At 37.2% G+C, this 26,874-nt stretch overlaps 2 protein-coding genes across 2 annotated transcripts; both read right to left on the reverse strand.

Annotated features, from left to right (window-relative positions):
- Positions 1-2,573: 2,573 nt before the first annotated feature.
- Positions 2,574-9,715, reverse strand: LOC105222702 (facilitated trehalose transporter Tret1-like). Its single transcript, XM_049448241.1, has 7 exons — positions 9,566-9,715; positions 9,213-9,494; positions 7,139-7,368; positions 6,397-6,527; positions 5,769-6,130; positions 3,437-3,849; positions 2,574-3,381 (listed from the first exon to the last, which is right to left on the reverse strand). Exons 2-7 carry the CDS (start codon positions 9,280-9,282, stop codon positions 3,181-3,183), a joined length of 1,407 nt encoding a protein of 468 aa, XP_049304198.1. The 5' UTR covers positions 9,283-9,494; positions 9,566-9,715; the 3' UTR covers positions 2,574-3,180.
- A 7,471-nt stretch (positions 9,716-17,186) lies between these two features.
- Positions 17,187-19,830, reverse strand: LOC105222721 (facilitated trehalose transporter Tret1-like). The gene is made up of 6 exons (XM_049447960.1): positions 19,682-19,830; positions 18,669-18,898; positions 18,484-18,614; positions 18,047-18,372; positions 17,569-17,981; positions 17,187-17,409 (listed from the first exon to the last, which is right to left on the reverse strand). The coding sequence occupies exons 1-6, from the start codon at positions 19,746-19,748 to the stop codon at positions 17,224-17,226; spliced, it is 1,353 nt and encodes a 450-aa protein (XP_049303917.1). The 5' UTR covers positions 19,749-19,830; the 3' UTR covers positions 17,187-17,223.
- Between the last annotated feature and the right edge of the window lie 7,044 nt (positions 19,831-26,874).

Genomic DNA, 26,874 nt, shown 5'->3' on the forward strand with positions numbered 1-26,874 from the left:
TATAAACCTCATCTATTACACTTCGGAAATATTGACAGTGCTTTATTGAGAGTATTCTCCGTATTAATTGAGATTTATGTACAATGAAATTTTTTATAACCGGACACGGGCCGGCTAACGGTCCTCGTATAGAGGCGTGGTTAAAACGCTTAAGGGGTTTGGTGGGTTTCAGAGGTACAAAAAGGTATTTTTACGATTTTTTTAATTTAAATAATCATATATTTCAAAAATATAATATGACATATCAAAGGTACATATTTTAACAATGTCTCCTGAAATTTTGTTATAAAAATGTTGAAAATTCAGCCGTTGAGGCCTCATTTCGTGGGTATCTCACAAAAAAAGTGTTCTCGCCGTGGACAGCATAACTTATTATTTGTTCATTCAAAATTAAAAAATCAAAAATATTCCTTAGGTACATACATATGTATTTAAACTAAAGAAAACAAAAAAATTAAAATTTTCATATTTTCTCAGACTTTGAACAATAAATCTCATTTTTTGGTAAAATTTTCGCCATTTATACGCTTAAAAAATAAGTTTTAATGAAAAAAAAATACATAATTCAAACTAAATCGGTTCATAACTTTTCGAGAAATCATGTAAACCAACTTCAAAAATAGTGTTTTGAGAAAAACACATTTAAATTTGGTGTGCTACACCCACGTGGCCTGATGGGCGGTTCTTCCGAAGGATCGATCTCTTAGAATCATACAAGGATCGATTTATTTTTTTTTTAACAAGACAAAAAATAAAAAATCGATTTCAAATCCGCCCAACTCTTTAAAAGTTGCTTAAAATGTATTCTTAGACTCGGAAGCTGTAACTTCCGTGTATATATAGTCGTGTCCGGTTATAGGGATTGGTTTTTTATGAAAACATTTATGAAAACGTTGTGTTCATGAAATTTGTTCAGCTATGGTTATGAAGACTGTTCGATTTGGCGATTTTCACTATGCTCTTTAATTTTAATCAGTTTCATCATCATCACTTTTCTCAGTCGCAATACTAACTTCATAAAAGAGAAAATTGGAACGAGTGTACCGTAGCCCTCCCTACTTAGGCTTTGTATTATATATTCATCGAGTTTGTACTCTTTTTCGTAGTATGCAACTTGATATCAACCGACAAATAAAGATACCCACCAAGAAATAACTTTAAATTTCCAATGGATTCCATGATATTTTATGCAGAAATACGATTTAAGGATTGCCACTAAATGAAACGCTATTTAAAAGCACATTTTGATGTTTTTCGAATTTGAACAATGTTTGACGATTGACGATCGATTGAGACCACCTAACAATATCATTTGGAGTTATGAATAACAACATTCCTTAGAAGCTTTGGATTTCAGAAATATCGTTGAAAATTTACAAACTTTTGTGCAATGCGCACATTTATATACATATATCATACATATGTTTAAGAAAAAAATATTCTTAACTAAGTGTAAACAAAATGTGCCCATTCTAATCTAAATTAGCATTGAATGAGCTCATAAAAACCTCAGCGAATAGAAAAAAAGTTTGTAGAAAGTTCAATGAATGATAAGTCTTTCATTGAAAAGGGGCATAACACTATATTAACATACTGTATGTATAACCATGAATAATTTTTAATGTACTTGTAATTACAATCGATGAATGTTTGACTAAAAGTCAATTAAAACAAGTAAAGAGAGACTAAATTCGGATGTAATCAAAAGCAGTTGCAAGGATAAGTCCGGGGAAATTGGCAAAACTTTATATTTATTGAAAAACTGGTACATAATAATTCAATATTAATTTTTGGAATAAACCTAATGGATTACAATTAAATTTACTGTCATTAACAAAATACATTGTGAGAAAAAAGTAAATAAAACGCAAAATATTTTATTAGTCATCAATATTTATTTTGTCGTGAGATGTAATACAATTATGCCGATTTTTTTACTCCTCGAAAAACTTAAAAAAAATCCATGAATTGTTTTTCCATAAAGCGACCGTTTTCGACGGATATTCTCACGTAAACGCCTCAATAAGACCAAATAGTACTCTTTATTGACCGGCTGTCCGTCCGGAATAAATTCATGATGCACCAAACCACGTATATCGACAAAAAACAATCGAAGTCGTCCAGAACGGGGAATGTCTTCAACGAACTCTCGAACGTCTTTGAAGGCTTTGTACCACTCGTAAGTTTTTGTTTGCACCCATTCCGCTCACCAGTTACTTAGTTCGAAATATAGAATTTGGGACAAATTCGTTGTTCGATATACTGATTCCTTGTAAAAATCGTCTTGCACTACTGAGTTGCACCAACTGTACTGTAAACAAACTGGTTGACAGATCACGCTCATATTTTTTTTTTGCAATTTTTTTTGAAATATTTTGTACCCGTGGAATTTAAATACTATTTTCGGGTGCTATTTTACACAATATATGTGTGTAACTATAAGCAAAGTTGCAACTAACATAGTTACAAGATAGAATGTTTTTTGTCAACCTTGGTTTATCATATGTTTTCTCCCGGAATCTTTTCCGAAACCAAAAGCGTGTTGGCGACAAAATCAACAGCAATAAAATGCATCAGCTTCGAGTGCTTTTATTCTCCTTTACTTTATCTAAGGTAAATTTAAAAACAAATTAATGAGTGTTTTATTTAGGCCATAAGCGATCTTTTAGCGAGAACTTGCTGAGTTGCTGCAGTTGTTATTTGAAAGCTTATTTTTATACTCTCTCTGTGTAAATCGGCTTTATGATCGATGTGAAATGTGTCGAAGAATTGTTTGTTTGTGAAATAAGTCACTAAATTTTATTGCGTTAGTTATAATACTTAAAAATAATCTGCAAATTGCCGGTTTTCTTATCGCCGTTCTACTTATTATTTTTGGCAAAACTGCTGGGCGCTCAATCAGTAGAACACGCTTTCCCTCTCACAAATATTCGGTTGACTGTAGTCCAGCATTCGACCATATCACCGACAATTTCACCTTTATTTCGGTTGTTTCAAATTATTAATATTAGTTTTTGGGTTATTAAGCACGCGATGCTTTTTCGTGATCTAACTATACTTGTATGATGTCGATTTTTCAACCAAAGCTACTAAGCCATTTATTTTTAAATACTAAATGTCCCTATTTCTTATTCAACAAACTTCCGTAACAATTAGTTGATTTATAACTTAATTAGTTTCTCAATCATTCGCCATTGATTTGCCCTTCGTTTCTGGCAGAAATATGAGCGAGTAAATTCCAGTGATCACACACGAGCTGGCGCACGAATACATTGTGATCGATATGCCCAGATTGAAGAGAAAATATGGATACAACTTGAGCGTGATGAAGACCATAATGCTGCAAAACATCATTGCAATCGACTGAGCCTGAGCACGAATCTGAAAAAAATATAAAGTATTAACAATTTTAATCCCCCTCCCACATCAGACTAACCTTTGCCGGCAGTATTTCCACAATTATCGTAAAGGTTAGCGAGATTACGCCAAACGAGGCTGTTGCGGTGACAAAAGCAACCGCCACCAGTGGAACCCAATTGTATTCGGCTTTTGTTGCGTCATCGGTGAATTGTACGAATGCACCAAAGCCGAACATGCCCAGCGCCATGCCAGCGGTCGAGGCCAACATTAGTGTTTTACGACCAAACTTTTCAACCAAAATGGAAGCCAATAGTGTGCACAATATCTGCACCACACCCACAAAAATCGTACAGTCCTGTGGATTTAATGTCGAACCGGATTCAGCAAATATATGCGACATATAATTAACGAAAGCGAAACTGCTCGAAAATTGATTTTGTAAGCAGAGCACAAAAGCGATCGCAAATTTCTTTAAAGCCGACTTGTTGACTGAAAAATTAAGCAAAGAAATAAAAAAGTTAAAAAATTTTACGAAAATGCCTTGGTGCAATAGAAGAAAGATTCAGTATGACATTATGGAGAAAAAGTGAAGTTCAAACGACTGGCAGGAGTCGGAAGGTTAACACACTAGAGGAAATGAGAAAACTAGACCTAGAAGTTCTGAAAGTAGAAGTTGATTTTGAACTAGTCATTTCTTGTCTAAACAAACTTGACACCATGTACTCACAAGGGAGCTGACATTCTTCGCTATCATATTTATGTAAAGGCTAAATTGAGATTTTGATTCATAGCAATACCATGCTCAAAAAAATTATATATATTTTTCTAGGATTTTTCTTCGACAGATATTTTCTGCAAATCCAATCACATACTGTGGTCCAATGGACTTCTAGACTGCCAATCATCTGCAGCAATTAAACCAGATCTAATGTTCACCAGCGAAGGAAGTACATATTGCTTAATTATTTTTCACGCATTCGAAAACATTCTGCTGGTATACTTTCGCTTCAGTTTTAGCCCCCCCTTTTCATAGAAGAATTTGTGTAACTCCTTTACAGGAGACTCCAACAAAACCATTACCATTGCAGAAGCTGGATGGTCACCACGTTGAACTTTTGTAGTAATATTTTTTGCGACTTTGGAAGTTTGTGCCTAGATTTTGTCGTTTTGCTTATTAAAAACTTCTTCAGTACTGAACAATTTTTTCATCTGTAAAAAGGATACTGTCAGGGCCGTTGACCGCGTGTCACTAAAAAACCCGCATCTGTTGATACTGTGTCCAAAAAATAAGGTGACATTTGAATTTAAACTGCGCGCGTCGAAGGATTTGGAGAATTATTTTTTTTTTTAGGTTGGTAGTACTGTCAGTCACATTTATGCCAAATTTCATGTCAAAATATTCATTAGTGTTTGAGATACGTGTCGTTTTGTGAGCTGCTAAAAGTGAGTTTTTCGTTTTTTGCGATGTCGAAATTTGTTGAGCAAAGAATTTGCATTAAATTTTGTTTACGGGTTTATCAATTTTCTGCTGCGGATACGTTGAGGATGGTGCAGAAAGCCTTTGGTGATGAGGCTATGTCTAAAAAAATGTTTACAAGTGGTATAGTGAGTTCCAAGCCGGCCGTGAACGTGTCGAAGACGAAGAGCGTCCAGGGCGACCATCAACTTCAACCGACGAAGCTCACGTTCAACAAATCAAAGATTTGGTGTTGAAAAACCGTCGATTAACAATTAGAGACCTTGCTGATGAAGTTGGCATATCGAAAGGCTCAGCCAATACCATTTTGAAGGATGTTTTGGGCCTCAAGCGCGTCAAATCTCGACTGGTACCGAAAACATTGAATTTTTTGGAAAAAATTCGTGATCATTTCGCCAAAAACTCAACCCATATCGTTCCGCAACCACCATATTCACCTGATCTGGCGCCGTGCGACTTCTGGCTGTTCACCAAACTCAAAAGACCGCTCCGGGGACACCGTTTTTATACGATAGAGGAGATTCAAGCCGCGGCGAAGACGGAACTGAAGGCCATACCGGAAAGTGACCACAACCAGTGTTTCGAAGATTGGAAAATCCGTTGGCATAAGTGCATTGCATCGGGAGGGGATTACTTTGAAGGGGATGAAATTGATTTGAAAGAATAAATAAATAATTTTCATAATAAATACAATGTCACCTTATTTTTTGGGCACAGAGTAATTTTCTGTTTTCTAAGGGGATTTCCTTGAATGGGTACGGGAACACTTTTTACTGTACAAATTTCTTCCGTTTTCAATAATAAAATTAATAAGGACGTTCAAAAGTTGAGGTAGTTGGCTGAACAATTAACGAGACTTCGTCTTCGAAATAGGGAAAGTGTAATGAAAAAAAAATAATATGTAAATACAATGAAAAACACACCAACTCACAAAAGTCTTGCAAAGTAATGGACGTGGCTTTCCCTCCTTTTAATTTCGACGCCTTAAGCTCCTCAAAATCACTTATTGCTGTCGACGTTTGCAGCTCATTGACGCACAATTCTCTTATAGTATTCTTTCTGTCAATGTTATTGTAGAAATTGAAAGCTTTCTCTGCTTCTTCCAGCTGACCTCGTTGCAAGAGACTCCCAGGCGTATCCGGGAAAAGCGACAATACAGCAAAGTATATTATGGATAGGAAAATGACGATGCATGGTATAAGGTGATAATCGAGGTAAGAGGGCAGTATGAAGCCAATTAGAATGCCGCAACTGTAGAACATCATTGCCAACGAAGTGAGTGCGCCGCGTATTCTTAGAAATGATAAAGAGAAAAATAAATATGTACATTACTTTTTATGTGTTGTTATTATTCAGCAATTATAAAGTCACTAAAACACAGATTATAACAATTAGATAAGAGTTGAGGCGAACAGCTGTTCACAGTGCAATGAATAAGCACACAAAGCTATATAGAATGTATATGGGCATATGCACATACATATATTAATACGCCGGCTCACTTTTATAAACACACGAACATGTGCATACATACATACATTTGTTTACTAAGTACTTACTCTTTAGCTGAAATCTCACTAATAAACACAGGCCCAATGACATAGAGTCCGCCGCTGGTTAGCCCCGCAAAGAAACGCGATGCGTAGAAATACCCGACACTCTGTGCGAAATAGTTTAGGATCCAAAACAGCTGTTCATGAAACAAAAATAAATTTTAAAACTGTTATACTGAAGAATATTCTTTATTTATTTAAATAAGAGGGTGCAAGCCAGTTTGAGATATCAGAAATTTTATGTTTTCAACATTATCGCGGCTACGGAATCGTTGAAAATGTTGAAAATGTGTTTTGGGGAGTCTACAGTATCACCAATGAGTATTTCAATGGCACCAAGCCATATACTTATATGGCAGTTAGGGAAATTCTGATAGTGCCATTGATCCCAATCTTCCCATATGCAAAACCAATCTACCTTGTTTGCGAAGAAACATATGTATGTAGCAAGTTTTATTAGGATATCGCAATATTTATTCAAGTTACAGTCACAGACCGACGGACACTCACTCAGAATTTAATTCTTCTTGTCATCCCGATCAAAAACCTATGTTTATAATATATCTGTCTCAATTAGTTTAGAGGTGACAAACAACAGTTGAAGAAAAGAGAAAAACTATAGACACATTCTATTACTTATGACCAGAGATAATTTGGCTATGGCAAATGATCACGAAGGGTTTTTTTTGACAAAAAATCGTCTTTGTTGTCTTAAATATAAAATAGAAATAATTAAATTTGCACTCACCATATGTGGTATCGCCAAGAGGTACATATTTGTCTTCCTTGCGATGCGAGCCGCCAAGAGGCCAAATAATATGTTACTGCTAAGTGAACCCAAACCGAAAATCGAACCAATCCAGGATACATCTTCAACGGCAACTTTGAATTCTAAAGGGCTTTGTGGGGACTGCAATATTAAGAGTGTTGGGGAGAGCCAGCCAAGACCAATGCCATGGGAAAGCGTCATTATGTGAACTGATGAAATGGAACGCTAATTAGTAATATGTGAATAAAAAAAATTGACAAGTCATATTTTCTTGTGACATCAAAACAGATGTACATATATATATTCTCTTAAAAAATATAAATATCAACTATTTTTTAGGTAAATTATTATTTAATGTAGAAAAAATACGTGTGATTATCGTGATTATTTAACTTTTGGAAGTTTTAAGTCTCCAACAACAATTTGTGAGTATCCTGTCTACAAATTGATAGCGCTTATTCATAAAGGAAATGTCCTAATGGAACCTTTTGCTTTGTTAGTCACTCACAGCGGCCAAATTATCCGAAAGAAATCCAAATGAGCGTCCAGCATATGTATTTTTAAGAACACATTACATCCCAATGCATCATACGACATTATTAATTCATTTATTAAGGCTTTGTTATTTTCCGATTTATTGTTTCCTAGAAATTTTCCAGATGAGTTTTTTCTGATCACTCAGTTTTTCTAAAAGCTCTAATCCTGTCTTTTCAATTGCCGTATTTGTGGATCTACAAATATTCCCTCCTTAATTTTTGACTTTCTGAGTTTGGGAAATTTCTTTTTCGGATATATATAAAAAAAACAAACCTACGAGTGGTACAAAGCCTTCAAAGACGATCGAGAGATCGTTGAGGACATGCCATAATTTTTGCCATTATATGTAGTCAATGACAGTTGGGGTAGTATCGATCCCAATTTATCTATTAACTATTATCATGCCACATACTCGTACTAAAAATATGTTCCCTGGGTTTCATTAAGGTACCTCACATAAAAAATACCAATTACATGAAATGAAGTCGAATATCCTGATATTAATTCTATGGGGGTTAGGTCAAGTTTTCGTCCCATTTTATCTATTTTAGCCACAACACTTTCTGTAAAATGAATGTAATAACTCAAATATTGCCCGATAAATCCAGTATAAATTCACCTGGTAATTTGAAAATCTTTATAGTAGGCATATGGGGCTCAGGGAAGTAATGACCCGATTCAACCCATTGTCAGAAAAGGGTTCTCCCTGAATTTCAATTGCATATCTCACACATTTACCGATATTTGCGGTAAAAAGTAAAGTACAGATATTACGGTCCATATATTCGGTACCTAGGGGCTTAAACACTCTGGGTTGGATTTGTGGAATTTTTGATAATAAGGTGGCATATTTTAAAAGAGTTATTAGTGAAAATATTTTTACACTGAATGCCACGTACTAAATTACGTCGAAATCGGTGGTACGCCCATCGTCTAATTTTTAGCGCGGCTTCTATAAAGCCATACCATTCCTCCCATACCATCTCGCATATAAATTTTAACATCTCTGACATAGTTTTTAACCGTATAGTTATATGCAGAGTTAGCGAAGTCACCTTCCGATATCATCCGTTTTCACACTGTCGGTAGGAGTTCTTATAATATTTGAGTTGGATAAATGTGGTTGTTGTAGCTTTAGTGGTTTAGGAGATATGTACATTAAACTTTTTAGAGGGCGGGGTCACACCCACTTAAAAAAAAAATGTTATTCCTGATGGTTTATTATAAGCTCTATAGTGAGGCGCTGCCCGCCTTATGATATCCAAGTAGTAAGGTGTAAAAATGTTAATAACAGTACAAATTACGGGTAACTAAAGCTTTATCAATATTTTGTTTTTATTACCATAATTATAAGCGTAAGCACTTCATTTCGTTACCCAGTAACAACAACAATAATTTTATGTGAATTGTATGATGAGTAGTTATCGATTTTCCCATTTGAGCACTTTTTATTATTATATGTCCTTAATTTTTTGACCCTTATTTTTAATAATCACAGATATTTCTTTGGGCTCACCTGCAAGTGTTACCAAAATCTGCATGCGATAACGTTTGCTAAATATTGTTAATCCTTGCTTCCTCACCATTTTTGCTATTGTACTTTTCTTCTAACTATTAACTAATTGTATTTCTTGTATTTTATACAAAATTATCTCATAAATATTTTTCGTTAATTTTCACTTTTGTAATCACTTCTCAATACTGCCTTCATTCAGCTTATTGTTCAGCTTGTCCTTTACGCTCTGCTCTGGCACCTTCGCCGCCATGTACGCGTTAACCAGCAGCGAAAGTGGCACAACTGCCACAAATGTAAAAATATAATATTATATTACAAATTCTATTTTGAGATAAATTATTTTATTTATTTACTTTAAAAATATAAAATTCCAAAACATTTATTTAAAATAAAAATAATTAATTTTTGCGATTAGATGAAAGGTGCATATGAGATAATCTCCGAGCGAAATCCAAAGAAAAAAAACTAACTCGTTCTTACTGTTTTACTACGACTTTTCTGTTTCTGTTATAATATAAGTGGATTATGACAGACTGCCATTTTTTATCATGCTCTAAACACACAACGACGACAGACGACAAACGACATCTGTCAAATATTACACACGTTCTTATGGACACTTATTTTGACGACGACACGAAAACACGACTGTAGGCCGACAGTTGTCATTCTCGCTAATTCCTATTTGCCAACGACAGTAGAACGACAGTAGAATGAAGAAGAGAGATGAGGAAGAGTGGTGATGCCACTAATATGTAAAATGTAAAATTATTCACAGCTCTTACAAATTTGACGTTATTTTACAAATAAAAGCATAAAATAGCTCTATTTTATCATTTGTAATAACAATTGATAATTTAAAACAAAAATATATACCTATTTACTTATTTTTTGCATAAAAAATTTAACTTTGAACAAAATATTAAAATTTCATTGAAGTGCAAGGTATTAGTATGGCCACAACGTTGTGTACATGCAAAATGGACAGCTGTGTTGTTTTGTTTTCATTTCACTTTCGTACTCTCGTTTGTCGTTTGTCGTCTGTCGTCGTTTTGTGTTCAGTAGGTTTCGGTTTCGGTTTCGGTTTCGTTGGCACTTTCACTTTTACGTTCTCACAATTTTGCTAACAAAAATTTAGCGGAGATGATAAATATGCACACAGTGTTGTAAATAGCGAGCTTATTTGAAAGTCGTTCTATTTATTTCTAAAAAAAGCACACAATCACAGTTTTGTTTATAAAGGTAACTAAGAAACCTTAGTATCAAGATTTAGTCTGCAGGTAAATGCCATGACGACAACAAAAAGTTTGCGAAAAGGATTAAGATAAAAATTATTTATTTTTCTTTTGTTTCCACAGGGTGGTCTTTAGGTTAATATACTTATAAGAACATATTGATTAAGGAACAACGCGAAGGTTTCGTGTATAAAATAGTACTCAGCTCTGGTTGCCCAGAGCTTCTTTATTTATAGATTTTCTTATTCTAATTCATGTATGCACCACATGCCGAGTATATACAAACATCTTAATATTAATCTACGGTACATAAAAAAATATTGTGCGCTGATCACCCAGGATGTGAAGAATGCCTTTAACTCAGCGAAGTGGGCAAACATAATTAAAGCTCTATATGAAATACGTGCTCCTCAATAACTTATAGAAATTTTCATAAGTTATTTTGAAAACAGGCGTCTATTATACGATACAGACGAAGCCACAAAGAGCTACTCAATTTCGAGGACAGAAGTCTTGCTCATAAGTACAAGGAAAGTAAAGGAAAGTATATCTCTCACCATAGGGGAGTGCGAGATTCATTCACAGCCACACCTAAAATATCTGGGAGTAATAGTAGACTCCAGGCTCAAATTTAAGGATCACCTAGAGTACACTGCAGGTAAAGCGAATAAAATCCTGAATGCCTTATCAAGAATGACGGCAAATAAAGGCAGTGTGCGTGCCAACCGGCGTTTTTTACTCGCAAAGGTAATGAGATCGGCTATGTTATATGCGGCTCCAATATGGATCCAGGCGCTAGGCATCAAAGCATATGCCAGACAAATAAACACAGTGCACAAGCTGTCGGCACTAAGAGTTATCAGTGCTTTCCGAACAATTTCAAGTGATGCTGCTGAAGTTATAGCCAGTATGATGCCCATTGACAGCCAGGGTGATGAATACAAACGAGTTTAAAAATTACCAAAAGCATCTATAGGAGCCAAAAGAGAAGAGAGAGTGAAAAGCTTAATGATATGGCAGCAGCGGTGGCAAACCTCACTTAAAGGACGGTGGACCTATAGACTAATACCGGACATTCATTCCTGGATCGACAGACGACATGGGGACCTGGATTTCCACCTAACCCAAATACTAAGTGGGCATGCGTGCTTTAGAAGCTACTTGTACAGACGTGCTCAGAGTGCTTAGAAGACTCCGAGTATGTATTCTTTTATTGCCCTCGCTTTTTAAGTACAAGGGAAAAACTTAAAACTACACTCGGTGGTAGTTTTACGGTGGAAAATTTGACGACACTTATGTGCCAGTCCACTGAGAACTGGAATGCTGTCAGCAAAGCGGCAGCACCAATCATGACAAAACTTAGACATATAGGACAGAATAGGCGTCCGTCAGTCCGTGCCATAGAGGAGACTTAATTGTCTTATCACTCCCACGGGAGAGTAGGTTAGGTTTAGCGGATTAAAGTTCCGCACTTCGGCTTTTGATGCTTCCTCCTACTTAAAAAAAAAAAAAGAAAACTACGGTATATACCGAAAGTATGTACGAGTACACATATCTTAAACATAAGTTCCCAACGGCATACACAACTACTTCTTATCTATTATTAGTTTAGGATCATTTGTGATCCTTTACATTGCATACATTAATTTCTCTAATCAATATACCCGTAATGAACACTTATGCTGATAGAACAGGGTATTTGTAAGTATATATGTATTTATGTTTAAGACTGTATTTGTATGTGCTGGCGATAATATGTGTGAGTGTTTCTATACAGACTTACAAAAATATCTTATTTACAATTGTAGCCGTTAAGAACTGTTCAGAAATCTGAATTTAATTAATTTTCGCAAAGCGGAATTAAAATATAGCAATAAAACTCAGTGGGTCTATGTTCTGTACTATTAATAAAATACCAAATACTATTGTAATCAACTCTAGCAATTAGTCGGTTGCATGCCTGTGCAGTCAAAGGTGGAGGGTTGTATGAGGCACCCCTGTTGGCTAGTTACTAAAGGGTTATTTTTTAAGAGCTTGATAACTTTTTTTTAAAAAAAACGCATAAAATTTGCAAAATCTCATCGGTTCTTTATTTGAAACGTTAGATTGGTTCATGACATTTACTTTTTGAAGATAATTTCATTTAAATGTTGACCGCGGCTGCGTCTTAGGTGGTCCATTCGGAAAGTCCAATTTTGGGCAACTTTTTCGAGCATTTCGGCCGGAATAGCCCGAATTTCTTCGGAAATGTTGTCTTCCAAAGCTGGAATAGTTGCTGGCTTATTTCTGTAGACTTTAGACTTGACGTAGCCCCACAAAAAATAGTCTAAAGGCGTTAAATCGCATGATCTTGGTGGCCAACTTACGGGTCCATTTCTTGAGATGAATTGTTGTCCGAAGTTTTCCCTCAAAATGGCCATAGAATCGCGAGCTGTGTGGCATGTAGCGCCATCTTGTTGAAACCACATGTCAACCAAGTTCAGTTCTTCCATTTTTGGCAACAAAAAGTTTGTTAGCATCGAACGATAGCGATCGCCATTCACCGTAACGTTGCGTCCAACAGCATCTTTGAAAAAATACGGTCCAATGATTCCACCAGCGTACAAACCACACCAAACAGTGCATTTTTCGGGATGCATGGGCAGTTCTTGAACGGCTTCTGGTTGCTCTTCACCCCAAATGCGGCAATTTTGCTTATTTACGTAGCCATTCAACCAGAAATGAGCCTCATCGCTGAACAAAACACGCGCGCGAAACACATTTCGAACCGAACACTGATTTTGGTAATAAAATTCAATGATTTGCAAGCGTTGCTCGTTAGTAAGTCTATTCATGATGAAATGTCAAAGCATACTGAGCATCTTTCTCTTTGACACCATGTCTGAAATCCCACGTGATCTGTCAAATACTAATGCATGAAAATCCTAACCTCAAAAAAATCACCCGTTAGTAAGAAGCGAACAATAGCCTCTAAAAGATCCATCTACCTTTAACAAAAGGTTAAAATGAAAACAACAAAAATGAACGACGGTAACAACTTTAGGACTAATACTCCAGAGGATACCCACACAAGTGGTAATCTACTCATAGCTTCATATGTGGCAAAGGGCACGAGTTTTGGAGGTCGCAACTCCAACGACGTATACCTAGAAATGGTTTGGAGTTCTGGCGGCACGTGTACAGCAAAGACAAATCGGTTGATATCCCTTTACATTTGTAAGATTTAAAAATTGAAAGCGATATTCCGTGATGTAGAATGTGTATTAAACAACCCGAGTGTAACTGCACTAACATCGGCCAACGATACTCGATACTGTCTACTCATATACAATGCATGTAAATATATATATAAGCATGTATATGTATAATAATCAGTTCAGTGTTTACTTTCGCTTATTAACGATGAAGTGGGGAGCTAAAGAAAATCGTACCGCTTGTGATTACTTTACTATTATAAGTGTGAAAAAGCGCAAGTGAAATTTATGAGCTTCTCAAAAAGCTAAATACAATATTTCGTGAATATTTGCTTATCGCACATTTGATCGTTTGCCCCAAACGTCTACAGTTTATGACAGAAAGAGAAAGGAAAAAAGGACTTATGTAGCGAAAGGGTTAATTTTCATTGCACGACGGAATCGTGAATGAATTAAAATCAAATTTGGTATCATATTCAAGGTTTTATTACTATATTTTAATTCCCGTCACCGATATTACACTAAATCGTTCAGGCCAGCATTGGAAGGGCTGATTGTATTAATTTTTGACATTGCTCAGGTATACTTGTGAAGTTATTTTCAAGCAATTTTATAAATATATAAACATACTAGCTGACCCGGCGAACTTCGCCCCGCCCAATTTTTATTTTTTTTTTTTGGAAGTCATAGACTCGTATAACTTTACCACAAATAATATAAACTTCAAACAACGCATTTTCATTTAATGTTTTTAATGTTTGTAGCGCCATCTACTGTAACATACCGCACTCAATACCGCTGTTAGCGCCACCAACTGGTGGATAGCTCTTTGCTAATAATAAACAAATAATTTGCAATAAATAAATAATGCGACTATAAGGAGAGTTATAAACTATCCTATCTTTCAAGTTGGACCAAACTGCACACAGTGTTAAAAATTTCATTAAAATCGATTCTGTAGTTTAGGAGTCCATCGCAAACAAACAACGTGACACGTGATTTTTATATATTAAGATATTGTGAATATTGGTACTATGGGGATTAAGACAAGATTTCGCCTAATTTTATTTGTTTTAGGCTTAAAGATACAAACTTTGACGGAAAGATGACGAAGGGTAGTAAAGGAAGGTCGAAACCGATACACAAATCTGTCCCAGTTGGGAGTGCTGCTTCTGAGGCAACGAAACCTTCGCTGACGAAATGCCCTTCGTCAGGCCCTTCTACGAGCAATAGATTGGAGGAAGCCGGTGGAAACCCGCCGGTAAGCGACGTGGGTAGAGCCTCCATACGCGGAATCGCCAGCACAAGCAAAGGAATTTCTGCTTGACTCATGAAAGGCTCCATAAGGGGGGAAAAAGCAAGTCAGCGCTAGCCAGAAATCTGAAAGCAGACCGCCGCTTGGCTGCAAAAATCGCGGAACGGTACGGTGATAAGCGCGCTGGTCAGATATCTGAGAACTACTGCGAAGGATGAACGGATGAATGATCGGCTGTTTTATATATGGAGGCAGTTTATTGGGTGGAGACTCTGAACAAAACAAATCTTCAGTTTCGCCCAAGAGCTTGCGTCTGTATGCCAGCTGAACCTTTCTCAGTGAGTGAGATTGAGGAAATTCTTTGATACTGCAAACCTTCAACACCCATGCATGACTGGAGAGAACCGAGGAACCATATCGGCAATCGATGATACTACTGAATGCGGGGTACTTCGGTTCTCTCAGCGAAACCAAGAGAGTTCGAAAAGGTGGTTCTTAGGATACTCCCGACGGATGCCAAAGCTGATGGCGTTCAGGCTTCAAATGCGGTGGATACGACGGGTGGATGTGATCAAACGACCATGAAGAACGAGTCGCATTTTTTGAACGTAGAGAAATCAGGGGCGGTTCGTCAATTAGCGACTCCATCCTCGGTCTCGAACAGTTGTTTGAGAAGGTGTGGGTTGAACACATAGAGGGCGCTGAGCTAGCATCCTGAAGGAGAGTCTGAATTATAATATTGCTACAGATTAAGCTCCAACATCCAAGGGCGGCCTCCGCTAAATTGTTGCTACGTCTAAAACAATATAGAGCCGATGTCATCCTGATTCATGAATTCTGGCTGATTAGTAACAGCATCTCTGGATTGAGGACGTCATAAGCTACTGGCGTTCAAAGGTGCAGGTAGAACCAGAGCCTGTATGATGGTCCGAAATAGTGCCTTATAAGCCATATTCCTAGTTTCATACCCGCAGATGATTGGCCGATTGGAAGTACAAATTTAAATATAGGGTGATTTTTTAAGAGCTTGATAACTTTTTTTTAAAAAAAAAACGCATAAAATTTGCAAAATCTCATCGGTTCTTTATTTGAAACGTTAGATTGGTTCATGACATTTACTTTTTGAAGATAATTTCATTTAAATGTTGACCGCGGCTGCGTCTTAGGTGGTCCATTCGGAAAGTCCAATTTTGGGCAACTTTTTCGAGCATTTCGGCCGGAATAGCCCGAATTTCTTCGGAAATGTTGTCTTCCAAAGCTGGAATAGTTGCTGGCTTATTTCTGTAGACTTTAGACTTGACGTAGCCCCACAAAAAATAGTCTAAAGGCGTTAAATCGCATGATCTTGGTGGCCAACTTACGGGTCCATTTCTTGAGATGAATTGTTGTCCAAAGTTTTCCCTCAAAATGGCCATAGAATCGCGAGCTGTGTGGCATGTAGCGCCATCTTGTTGAAACCACATGTCAACCAAGTTCAGTTCTTCCATTTTTGGCAACAAAAAGTTTGTTAGCATCGAACGATAGCGATCGCCATTCACCGTAACGTTGCGTCCAACAGCATCTTTGAAAAAATACGATCCAATGATTCCACCAGCGTACAAACCACACCAAACAGTGCATTTTTCGGGATGCATGGGCAGTTCTTGAACGGCTTCTGGTTGCTCTTCACCCCAAATGCGGCAATTTTGCTTATTTACGTAGCCATTCAACCAGAAATGAGCCTCATCGCTGAACAAAACACGCGCGCGAAACACATTTCGAACCGAACACTGATTTTGGTAATAAAATTCAATGATTTGCAAGCGTTGCTCGTTAGTAAGTCTATTCATGATGAAATGTCAAAGCATACTGAGCATCTTTCTCTTTGACACCATGTCTGAAATCCCACGTGATCTGTCAAATACTAATGCATGAAAATCCTAACCTCAAAAAAATCACCCGTTATATTTTACTGTAGTTTATTATCAGAGTTGGAAAACTTGGCATGTCGTATACCCCACAAAATATTGGAGACTCTTAAAAATTCTTTGATTCCATTAATAACCGAATCGTGTAAGGAGATGTGCAAAAGCATAAGGAGACTATTTCAAATAAAGTATTGTATATCACGCATTAAATATTTGTAGTATTAAGCAAATAGTTCTAACAGAACTGAAAGCAAGACTAAGTACAATTGTGTAATATACATTGGAAATAAAAAATTATTATTTAACTTTTACATTATTTGTATCCAGAAATTCATGAAACAAAATGCATTTAAAATTTCAAATCTTTAATCCTGTTTAATTATTTAATTTTGAATGAGTATTTTACAAAGCGACACCGATTTATATATTATTTTTTAGTCTTCTTCCATTGATTTTCCCTTTGTTTCTGGCAGAAATATAAACAAATATATGGTGGTAACCACAGATATTGTCCCAGAAGTGTACATAGTAGCTGGAATGCCCAATTCGACCAGGAAATAAGGGTATAACTTCAGAATCACGAACACTAAAAGGCTCATAACGGATCTGAAAATGGAAACGATAAATAAAATTATAAAGTTTTTCTAAATTCAATCCTGAGTCCAATAAAATATATACTACACACATATTTCATGGTACAAATATAAAGTTAGTTAACTAATTAATAATAAAAAGTTGTATACTACTATACGTATATTAAAATACCTTTGCCGGCAATATTTCCACCACTATGGTGAAGAAGTTTCCATAAAGTCCATATGCCGAAGTGAAAACCACAACAATCATAAAAGCAAGTGGTGCCCAATCATACTGAGATTTTATGGCCGCATCGGTAAACTGCACAAAAGTGCCGAATCCGAACATGCCAATAATCATGGCGGCCGTGCCAGAAAACAACAGAGCTCTCCTACCAAATCGATCCACAAAAACACTGGCGACGATCGAGCCGCATATATGCGTTACGCCCACAATTATGGTAGAGAAATATGGATCCAATGTGGAGCCCGAAACGGCAAATATTGAAGTCATGTAGTTGAGGAAGGCGAAGGTGCCCGACAGTTGATACAGTATGCAAAGCACAAATATGTCGCCAAATGCTTGGAGTGCTGACCTTTCAACTGTAAGAAAAGCAAATTAAATGCAAAAGTTTTTCAAATGAAGAAATACTTCAGGGAACACCTACAAAAGTCTTTTAATTTTACTGGCACGTTAGCGTTTCCTGTTAAAATTATCGCTTTCAACTCTTCAAATTCGCTTTGTATTTCCGTTGCTGTTTTCGACTCCTCAACTCTCCGACTCAACTGCACGTTAACTCCATTGTCTATGCCTTTGTAGAAATTGAAAGCTGCCTCCGCTTCGGTAAAGCGACCACTCCTCAGGAGGCTTTGTGGTGTTTCCGGGAAGAAGCGAAACACCACAACGTAAATTATGGGTAGCGCCAGCCCAATACACGGCGTTAAATAGTAGTCGACTTTTGTGGGCAGTATGAAGCCGGTTAGTATACCACAACTGAGAAACGTCATACCCATGGACATAAGTGTACCACGAACACCGTACAAGTTTGGGAATGAAGTCGAAAGTTTATTTTCACATTTCAAAATGGAAAATGGGCACACTCACTCTTTGTCTAGGATTTCGCTAAAAAACATCGGCGCAATAACGAACAAGCCGCCGGCGGTAATACCAGCAAAAAAGCGTCCTGCATAGAGATACTCGACGTTTTGCACAAAATAGTTTAAGATCCAAAATAGCTGAAAACAAACATGTTACCAACCACCAATTACATAACTGACATACTTATTCACCATATGTGGCAACGCCAATAAATACATATTCAGTTTCCGACTTAAGCGATTGGCAGTGAGGCCAAACAGAATATTTCCACTCAAAAAGCCGAAACCGAAGAGTGAACCAATCCATGATACCTGCTCTACGGTTACGGGAAAGCTTAACGGTGTCTCAGGCGATTGTATTATTTGCACCGTGGGTGACACCCAGCCGATACCAAGTCCATGAGCAAAATTCATAATGTGATCTGTAAGTGATAACAAAAAACAAGCAGTCTTTAGCGACACTAAATATTTTAATGAAAGCTCTCTCTTGCTCTTAATGTAGGAAACTTTTCTCTAAAATATCATCTCTCTTTTAATATAAGTATTAAAAGAAGTTGGTAGTCGGTAGACTAAGATATAGGTTTAGGGGGAAAACACCACTTCTCCCAAAACACTGTACGTACACTCTTATTTACTTTACAGAACCACTGATATTGAGCAGCGTATTTCCGAGAATGGACGATCTCGAAAACATATTTTATTTACTATATATACGGCTTAAAATGTTTGTTAGTACACTTGATTTTTTTTATATACTATTTTAAACAATAAGAGCAAATTCCAAGTTCTACGCATATTTTTCATTTCAGCACTACAAGAACTTTCTCAACGCATATTGTTCTCGACAAAAGCTCTGCAACGAATGTCAGAACGGTCCTGAAGAGAGTATTATAGGATGTAGTATGTATGTGACCCCTGGAAACCAAAGTCGAGATGCGTTTCAACGACAGTCGGGTTTATGTTAACTGAACGGAGCTGGAATTCTATGCTACCATGGGCTGTCAACTGGACAGCACACGTCAAATAAATTAAGAAATCTTTTCTACCGCTGCAACAGCTACAATCCAAGAGAAAGTTACTGACAAACCTAGCATAATGCATAACAGATTTTAAGAACTCATAAAATTTCCGTTTAAGTTCAAACACGTGTTAGAACATTACACATTTTTATTACATTTAAGGTATTCATATTCATATTTATTTACACGTAAGCGCCACCAGCACCTGCATGCGACGCCGTTTACCAAGCAGTGGTAACTTCGCTGTCAACATTTTTTTGATTCTCGACTGAAAATCTTACAGTATCACAAAATTTATTGAAAAACTCCTCACTGATTCGCAAAGTGCGACGACGTGCCCGTGTCACCGGTTATGCTTAACTAATCAAATCTCGCATTATCAGACGACATTGTCACCAAAACTATTTTCAGCCAACGCGGTATTTCTTTGAAATTATAAATAAAATCGGGCGTCTGCACCTTGTTTGCTTTAGAGCGTAAATTACTGTATTGATTAGATAGTTTAGGTTTGCTATTTTTCATGACTGTATGTAAATAATAATCTCAATAAACTTTACAGTCTGCCATTCGGCATTATTGGTGAAAAAATTGCTGCTGGTTAGTATATTCGGCAAATGTGTAATGTCGCGACAACTATTTATGATTAATTACCATAACATATTCTTCAAATTAAATAATGTATCGGTAAACAACTGTTTCGTCACATGTTTACGAGTATTTATTTATTTACAAGAGAGCTAATTACAAATTATTAATTCACTAAGTTAAAGCGCTGGCTACTGAGGCCTTCGGCTCTTATACAAGTATTACAATATTATATGTGTCATTGGTGTAACATTGGTATAGTTACAAATAAATTAAGTTTGATATCTTACATATTTTTAGAAAATTGTTGATTGCCCTGATGTTGTCAGTACTTGGTGTCGTTAAAAGAGTTGATGGTTTCGTTTTACGAAAAGTAGTTGTCCTAGATGTATTTAAAGCGGTGCATTCATTTAGGATGTGATTTACTGGTTTGACTGTTTACAATATGAACAGCTTGGTTTAGCCGTTTTGTTTAAAATATTACTGTGAGTTTTGAAGGTGTGGTCTATCCTCAGGCGAACAAACGTGTTTATATCTTCGCAAGAGCAATCAGTTGGGTAGTTTGGTAGTTTAGTGTTGAAAATCTGACCAAACTCTCGATGCTGACTCGTCAAGTACTTCTTTTTACCATGTTGCGAATGTCTTTCAACGTACAGTGTTCGAATAAAAGTAGTGGCTCTTTTCCAGCCTTTTTTGCACGGTCATCTGCTAGTTGGTTTCCTCTAATACCAGTATGCCCAGGGATCCACATGATCTTAATTCTGTTTTTGTGTTGATACAAAATTTCTTTTATATTGTTGATCAGCACTGAGTTTGTCTCATTTAAAATAGCGTTAATTGTCGATTTGCTATCTGTACATATGATATATTTTTTTCCTGTTTGTGCAACAAATAGAACCGCTTCATATATCGCAGCCGCTTCAGATGTAAATATCGAGCAGTACGTTGGTAAAATTCCGACGGTCATGGTGACAACTTGGTCGTTTGTTACCGCAAACGATGCGTGGGTGTCTGATTTGGATCCGTCAGTGTATATTAATTTCCACTCCGGTTTGTACTTTACTACCGCGTCATTGAATAGCTGGATATATTGCTCTGCTTTGGTGGTTGTTTTTTGAAATTTGAATAGCGTACTTATTATAGACGATTTCAGCGTTAGCCAGTGCGAGTGAGTGTTCACTTTTAAAAGTTGCGCTGTCGAAGTCATATGAAACTGATTAATAATATTCAAGCATTTTACAATCGTAGATGGTTGGTTTTAGGATTTGTTAAACAAGATCGAGTTTTTACACTGCATGAACTTTGGTATGAGCATCATTGTGTTAAATTTTGTTATAAGATGAATGTTTTGAAGACCTGCTTCAGTTAGTACTACTTTGGTTGGTGAGGTGGGGAATGCGCGAATGCTTCTTCTTGCCGCTTTATGATAAGGGGAGGGAAGGGGAGTCCAAAATCTATTTATGACAACATCAGTGCTTTTGTGATATTTACAAGATGTGTATGTGACAGTGTTTTGATGAAAGAAATTTAATAATGTTTAATCTATTCAGTAAGCTTAATCTAACATATGTATTTACAATGTTCCTTAAATGTTAGCTTTTAATCAAATAATATACCAAGTATTCTTAGGATGTTAGTATGTGGGATTTGAGTATTTTCAAGGGAAAGGTTAGGGAAGGTGCAATTTCTCTTTCTGCAAATTTGAAATGTTGAACTTTTGCTTGCAGAAACTTTGGTTCCTGTCGCTTTAGGCCATTCCATTATGTCGTTCAGAATACTAGTAAAATTGATTTTGACTTCGTTCAAGTTTTTTAAAGCCGATAATATTAATACATCGTCAGCGTAGATAAGGTGGTCAACGTTGCGGTTCGAGACTATTAAGTTGCTGAGTTGATTAAAGGCTATAATAAATAACGTTGCTGAGAGAGAAGATCCTTGCGGTATGCCGTTATGAAAGGGGAAAATATTGGAGTTGATGTTGCTAACACTTACTGAAAATTTACGATTTGAAAGAAATGCCTTTATAAAATTATACATTTTGTTTCCAATGTCCCCTTTTTGTAGTTCTTGTAGTACTGTATGGGCTCCGATTCTTTCAAAAGCTCTTTCAAAGTCTAGGCTGAGGACTGATAAATGATTTTTCGCAGATATTGTTGAAGAGGCGCAATGTTCAAAGTAAAGTAGGCGGTCAATGATACCAAGACCACTTGAAAAGCGAACTGATTGGGGCTTATTAAATTCTTTTGTTTGGCATACCACATGTTATAACACGCTTCAGTACTTCTGCATCGTCGTTGAATTCATTAATGTATATTATGTTATCTCTGTGCTGCACCCAAAAAATAAGGTGTCATTTGAATTTAAACTGCGCGTCGAAGGATTTGGAGAATTATTTTTAAAATAAGGTTAGTAGTACTGTCAGTCACATTTATGTCAAATTTCATGTCAAAATATGCATTAGTGTTTGAGATACGTGTCGACTGGTACCGAAAACATTGAATTTTTTGGCAAAAAGACGTCGCGTTGAAGTGTGTGAAACAATGCTTTCCGACTACCAGGGTGTCGTGAAATGCATTATAACTTGGCTCTATGCTTGCGACCCCGAAACAACCGATCAATCGAGCGAATATCGTGCCAAAAGAGAGCCGAGACCAAAAAAATCGCGCCAAAGTCGCTCAAAAATCAAGGTCATGTTGATTGTTTTCTTCGATTATCGTAGTGTTGTGCATTATAAATTCCTTCCAACTGGTCAAACAGTCAACAAGGAATATTGTTTGAACGTTATGCGTCGTTTGCGCAACGCTATCCGCCTAAAAAGGCCGGAACTGTGGAAAGACAATTCTTGGTTTTTACACCACGATAATGCACCATCCCATACTGCCCTCGTAATTCGTGATCATTTCGCCAAAAACTCAACCCATATCGTTCCGCAACCACCGCATTCATCTGATCTGGCGCCGTGCGACTTCTGGCTGTTCACCAAGCTCAAAAGACCGGGACACCCCCGGGACCGGGACCGGGACGGCCTTTCAAGCCGTAGCGAAGACGGAACTGAAGACCATCCCGGAAAGTGACTACAACCAGTGTTTCGAAGATTGGAAAATCCGTTGGCATAAGTGCATTGCATCGGGAGTGGATTACCTTGAAGGGGATGAAATTGATTTGGAAGATTAAATAAAGAATTTTCAAAATAAATACAATGCCTCAATCGCCTCCATTTAATCCAAAACGAAGCTCAATTGACAATTGAACTTTCGAAACCAGCGAAGTTTTTAAATTTATTTTAGTTATTTTTTAACACACCTCGTATAAATTGTATAAAAGTTGTAATATTTTTACTACGGAAAAAAAATTGAGCATAAATAATAAAATGATCCCTCAGTCTACCAGATACCTACATATGTAAGGAAAGTGTTTTGCTTATTTAATCAATAACAACGAAAAAATTTATTTTACTTACCATATTTAATTAGAAAAAAGTTAGTATTTCTAATTTATCTTTCAATATTATTAATTTCAATTTTCATTTTCATTCATGGCATTATATTCGTCGACATAGTTCTTTTTTTCATTGCATCATAAAAACATAGCGCAACGTTGGTATTTCGAATGTGGTTCGGACTGAATCTGTCTTATGTTGGACATCCCACATCTTCCTCGGCTTTCAACAAATATTGGCCAATATATGTACCCCAAGTTACCTATTCGAACATCATTTGCAACCGACGCATCCTTACCACGACGTTTTTTGCTCGACTGGTGTTGGCGTCTGACTCAAGCTTCGTTTATTGACATTTATAAGGCCGTAATTAGGCCTTGAGCAACGGGCCGTCTTTATTCCAGCAGAGTTATATTTTCATGTGTTTGACAAAATACGACATAAGAATTAACGAACGTTATTTCCCAAAGCCACCAAAACAATCTATGCCACCATTTTTTAGATCGCCTGCCTATCCCGTAGGTACTTCGCAGTTGATCTGTTTGGCCTACTCCTTCCTTTCCTTGAGCTACATAGATTCCCTGTATCACTCTATGAGTGATCGGATATATGAAGTTACGCATATTACCAACAAAGGAGGAAGTACTCATTACTGAAATTATTATTTCTAATAAATCAATAATTTTTTCTTTTAAAAAATTTAAAAGCTTATGCGCGTCTATTCTAATGACCAAGAAAAATGCACCTGTTTTTGAGTAGCTTTAAGAAAATGTTTGAAAAACACAATTTTTTAAAGTTTGAATAAATATTTGAATATTATATTTAAATTATCATGATTTGCATATCAACTTTTTTCAATCATCATTAAAATAATAAATATTTAAACAATTGTAATGCAAGTAAACGTGCATCTAACCTATTGACAAGCAGTATACTCGTATGTCCTAAATTTTATAACTCTTATTTTTATTAATCACAGATCTTTCTTTGGGCTCACCTGCAAATACCAAAATTTGCATGCGATAACGTTTGCTAAATATTGTTAATCCTTGCTTCCTCACCATTTTTGCTATTGTACTTTTCTTCTAACTATTAACTAATATGTATTTTATACAAAATTATCTCATAAATATTTTTCGTTAATTTTCACTTTTGTAATCACTTCTCAAAATAACTAACTTTTAAGAGAGGCGCCAATTGGATATTCCAAGAGTAGCCAGGTCCTTCTCCACCTGGTTCTTCCAACGGAGTGGAGGTCTTCCTCTTCCTCTGATTCCCCCGGCGGGTACAGCGGCGAATACTTTCAGAGCTGGAGTGTTTTCGTCCATTTGGACAACATGACTTAGCCAGCGTAACTGAACTATGTCAATGTCTTTATATATCTCATACAGGTCATCGTTCCATCGAATGCGATATTCGCCGTGGCCAACGCGCAAAGGGCCGTAAAATTTTCGCAGAACTTTTTTCTCGAAAACTCGCAACGTCAACTCATCAGTTTTTGTCATCGTCCAAGCCTCTGCACCATGCCAAGACGTGAGTGAGACGACTGTTTCTTTGATGACAGGAGATATTTCGTCTTGCCCTCGTCCACCGCCAGACCCATCTGCTTTGCTTCCTTGTCCAGTCTGGAGAAAGCAGAACTAACGGCGCGGGGTTGAGGCTGATGATATCAATATCATCGACATACGCCAGCAGCTGTACACTCTTATAAAAGATTGTACCTGCTCGATTAAGTTCTGCAGCTCGAATTATTCGGTTGCTGATTTACCAGGTCTAAAGCCACAGTGATGAGGTCCAATCAATTTGTTGACGGTGGGCTTTAATCTTTCACACAATACGCTCGATAGAACCTTAAGCGTGATGTTGAGAAGGCTTATCCCACGGGAGTTGGCGCAGATTGTGGGGTCTTCCTTTTTGTGGATTGGGCAGAGCACACTTAAATTCCAATCGTTGGGCATACTTTCGTCCGACCATATTTTGCAAAGAAGCTTATGCATGCTCCTAATTCAAAGGATCCCGTTGCTTTGTTGTTCTTTAGGGCGGTAATTGCTATTCGAACTTCTTTATGGTCGGCCAATGGAACGTCTGCTCCATCGTCATCGATTGGGGAATCGGGTTTGCCTTCTCCTGGCGTTGTGCGATCAATGCCATTCAGCAGACTGGAGAAGAGTTCCCTCCATAATTTAAGTATGCTCTGGGCATCGGTCACTAGATCACCTTTGGAGGTTCTATAAGAGTATGCTCCGGTCTTGAAACCTTCAGTTAGCCGACGCATCTTTTCGCAGAATTTTCGAGCATTACCCTGTTGGCCAGCTTATCAAGCTCTTCATATTCATGCACTTCGGTCTCTTTCTTTTTCTGTCTACAAATGCGTCTCGCTTCCCTCTTCAACTCTCGGTATCTATCGCCCGTGTTGTGGTCGATCGTAACGTTGCGAGGTAGGCAGTCTGTTTTCTCGCCGCTGAAACACGGCACTCCTCGTCGTACCAGCTGTTCTTTCGCAGTTTCCGAAAACCAATGGTTTCGGTTGCAGCTGTACGTAAGGAGTTTGAAATGCCGTCCCACAGTTCCCTTATACCGAGTTGTTGACGAGTGCTCTCAGAGAGCAGGAGTGCAAGCCGAGTAGAAAATCGTTCGGCTGTCTGTTGTGATTGCAGCTTCTCGACGTCGAACCTTCCTTGTGTTTGGTGGCGTGGGTTTTTTGTTGCACAGAGGCGGGTGCGAAGCTTGGCTGAAACAAGGTAGTGGTCCGAGGTCCGGGGACCTCGGAGTGCACGCGCATCTAAATCACTGGAGACATGTCTTCCGTCTATCACAACATGATCGATATTGGTCGGTGTTTTTTCTATCCGGAGACAGCCAGGCAGCTTAATAAATCTTCTTATGCTGGAATCTAGTTCTACATATACATATATTTCGGGCCCTGGTGAAGTCGATCAGCCTCAACCCATTTGGGGATGTTTCCTGGTGAAGGCTGAATTTACCGACCGTCGCACAGTGGTCGATTTTGTATGGAATTAGCTTCCAAAAATACTTCCACTGCCTATACTAAAGGAGGACTTAACGTCCTTATTGCTTGACTCAACAGATTCTTATGAGAGCTCTCCAATTGAAAGTGTTGCATATTGCATAACATCGGGAGCGATATTATGACTGACGAAGGAAGATAATACCAGGAATAATTTGAAGTTAATTCCTTTGCAGGATCTAGCGTAAATCTAGTGCATTTAGGGTTTATTAAACTGATTCATTTTGAAATTGAATTTTAACAGGACGACAATAGCGGGTGGACGGAGATCTGCAGTAGTTCCCAATTTGTTTGCGCTCTTCATTATTTTGCGATTTTATTATCAGT

This window comes from Bactrocera dorsalis, chromosome 2 (genome assembly GCF_023373825.1).
Source record: "Bactrocera dorsalis isolate Fly_Bdor chromosome 2, ASM2337382v1, whole genome shotgun sequence".
NCBI lineage: Eukaryota > Metazoa > Arthropoda > Insecta > Diptera > Tephritidae > Bactrocera > Bactrocera dorsalis.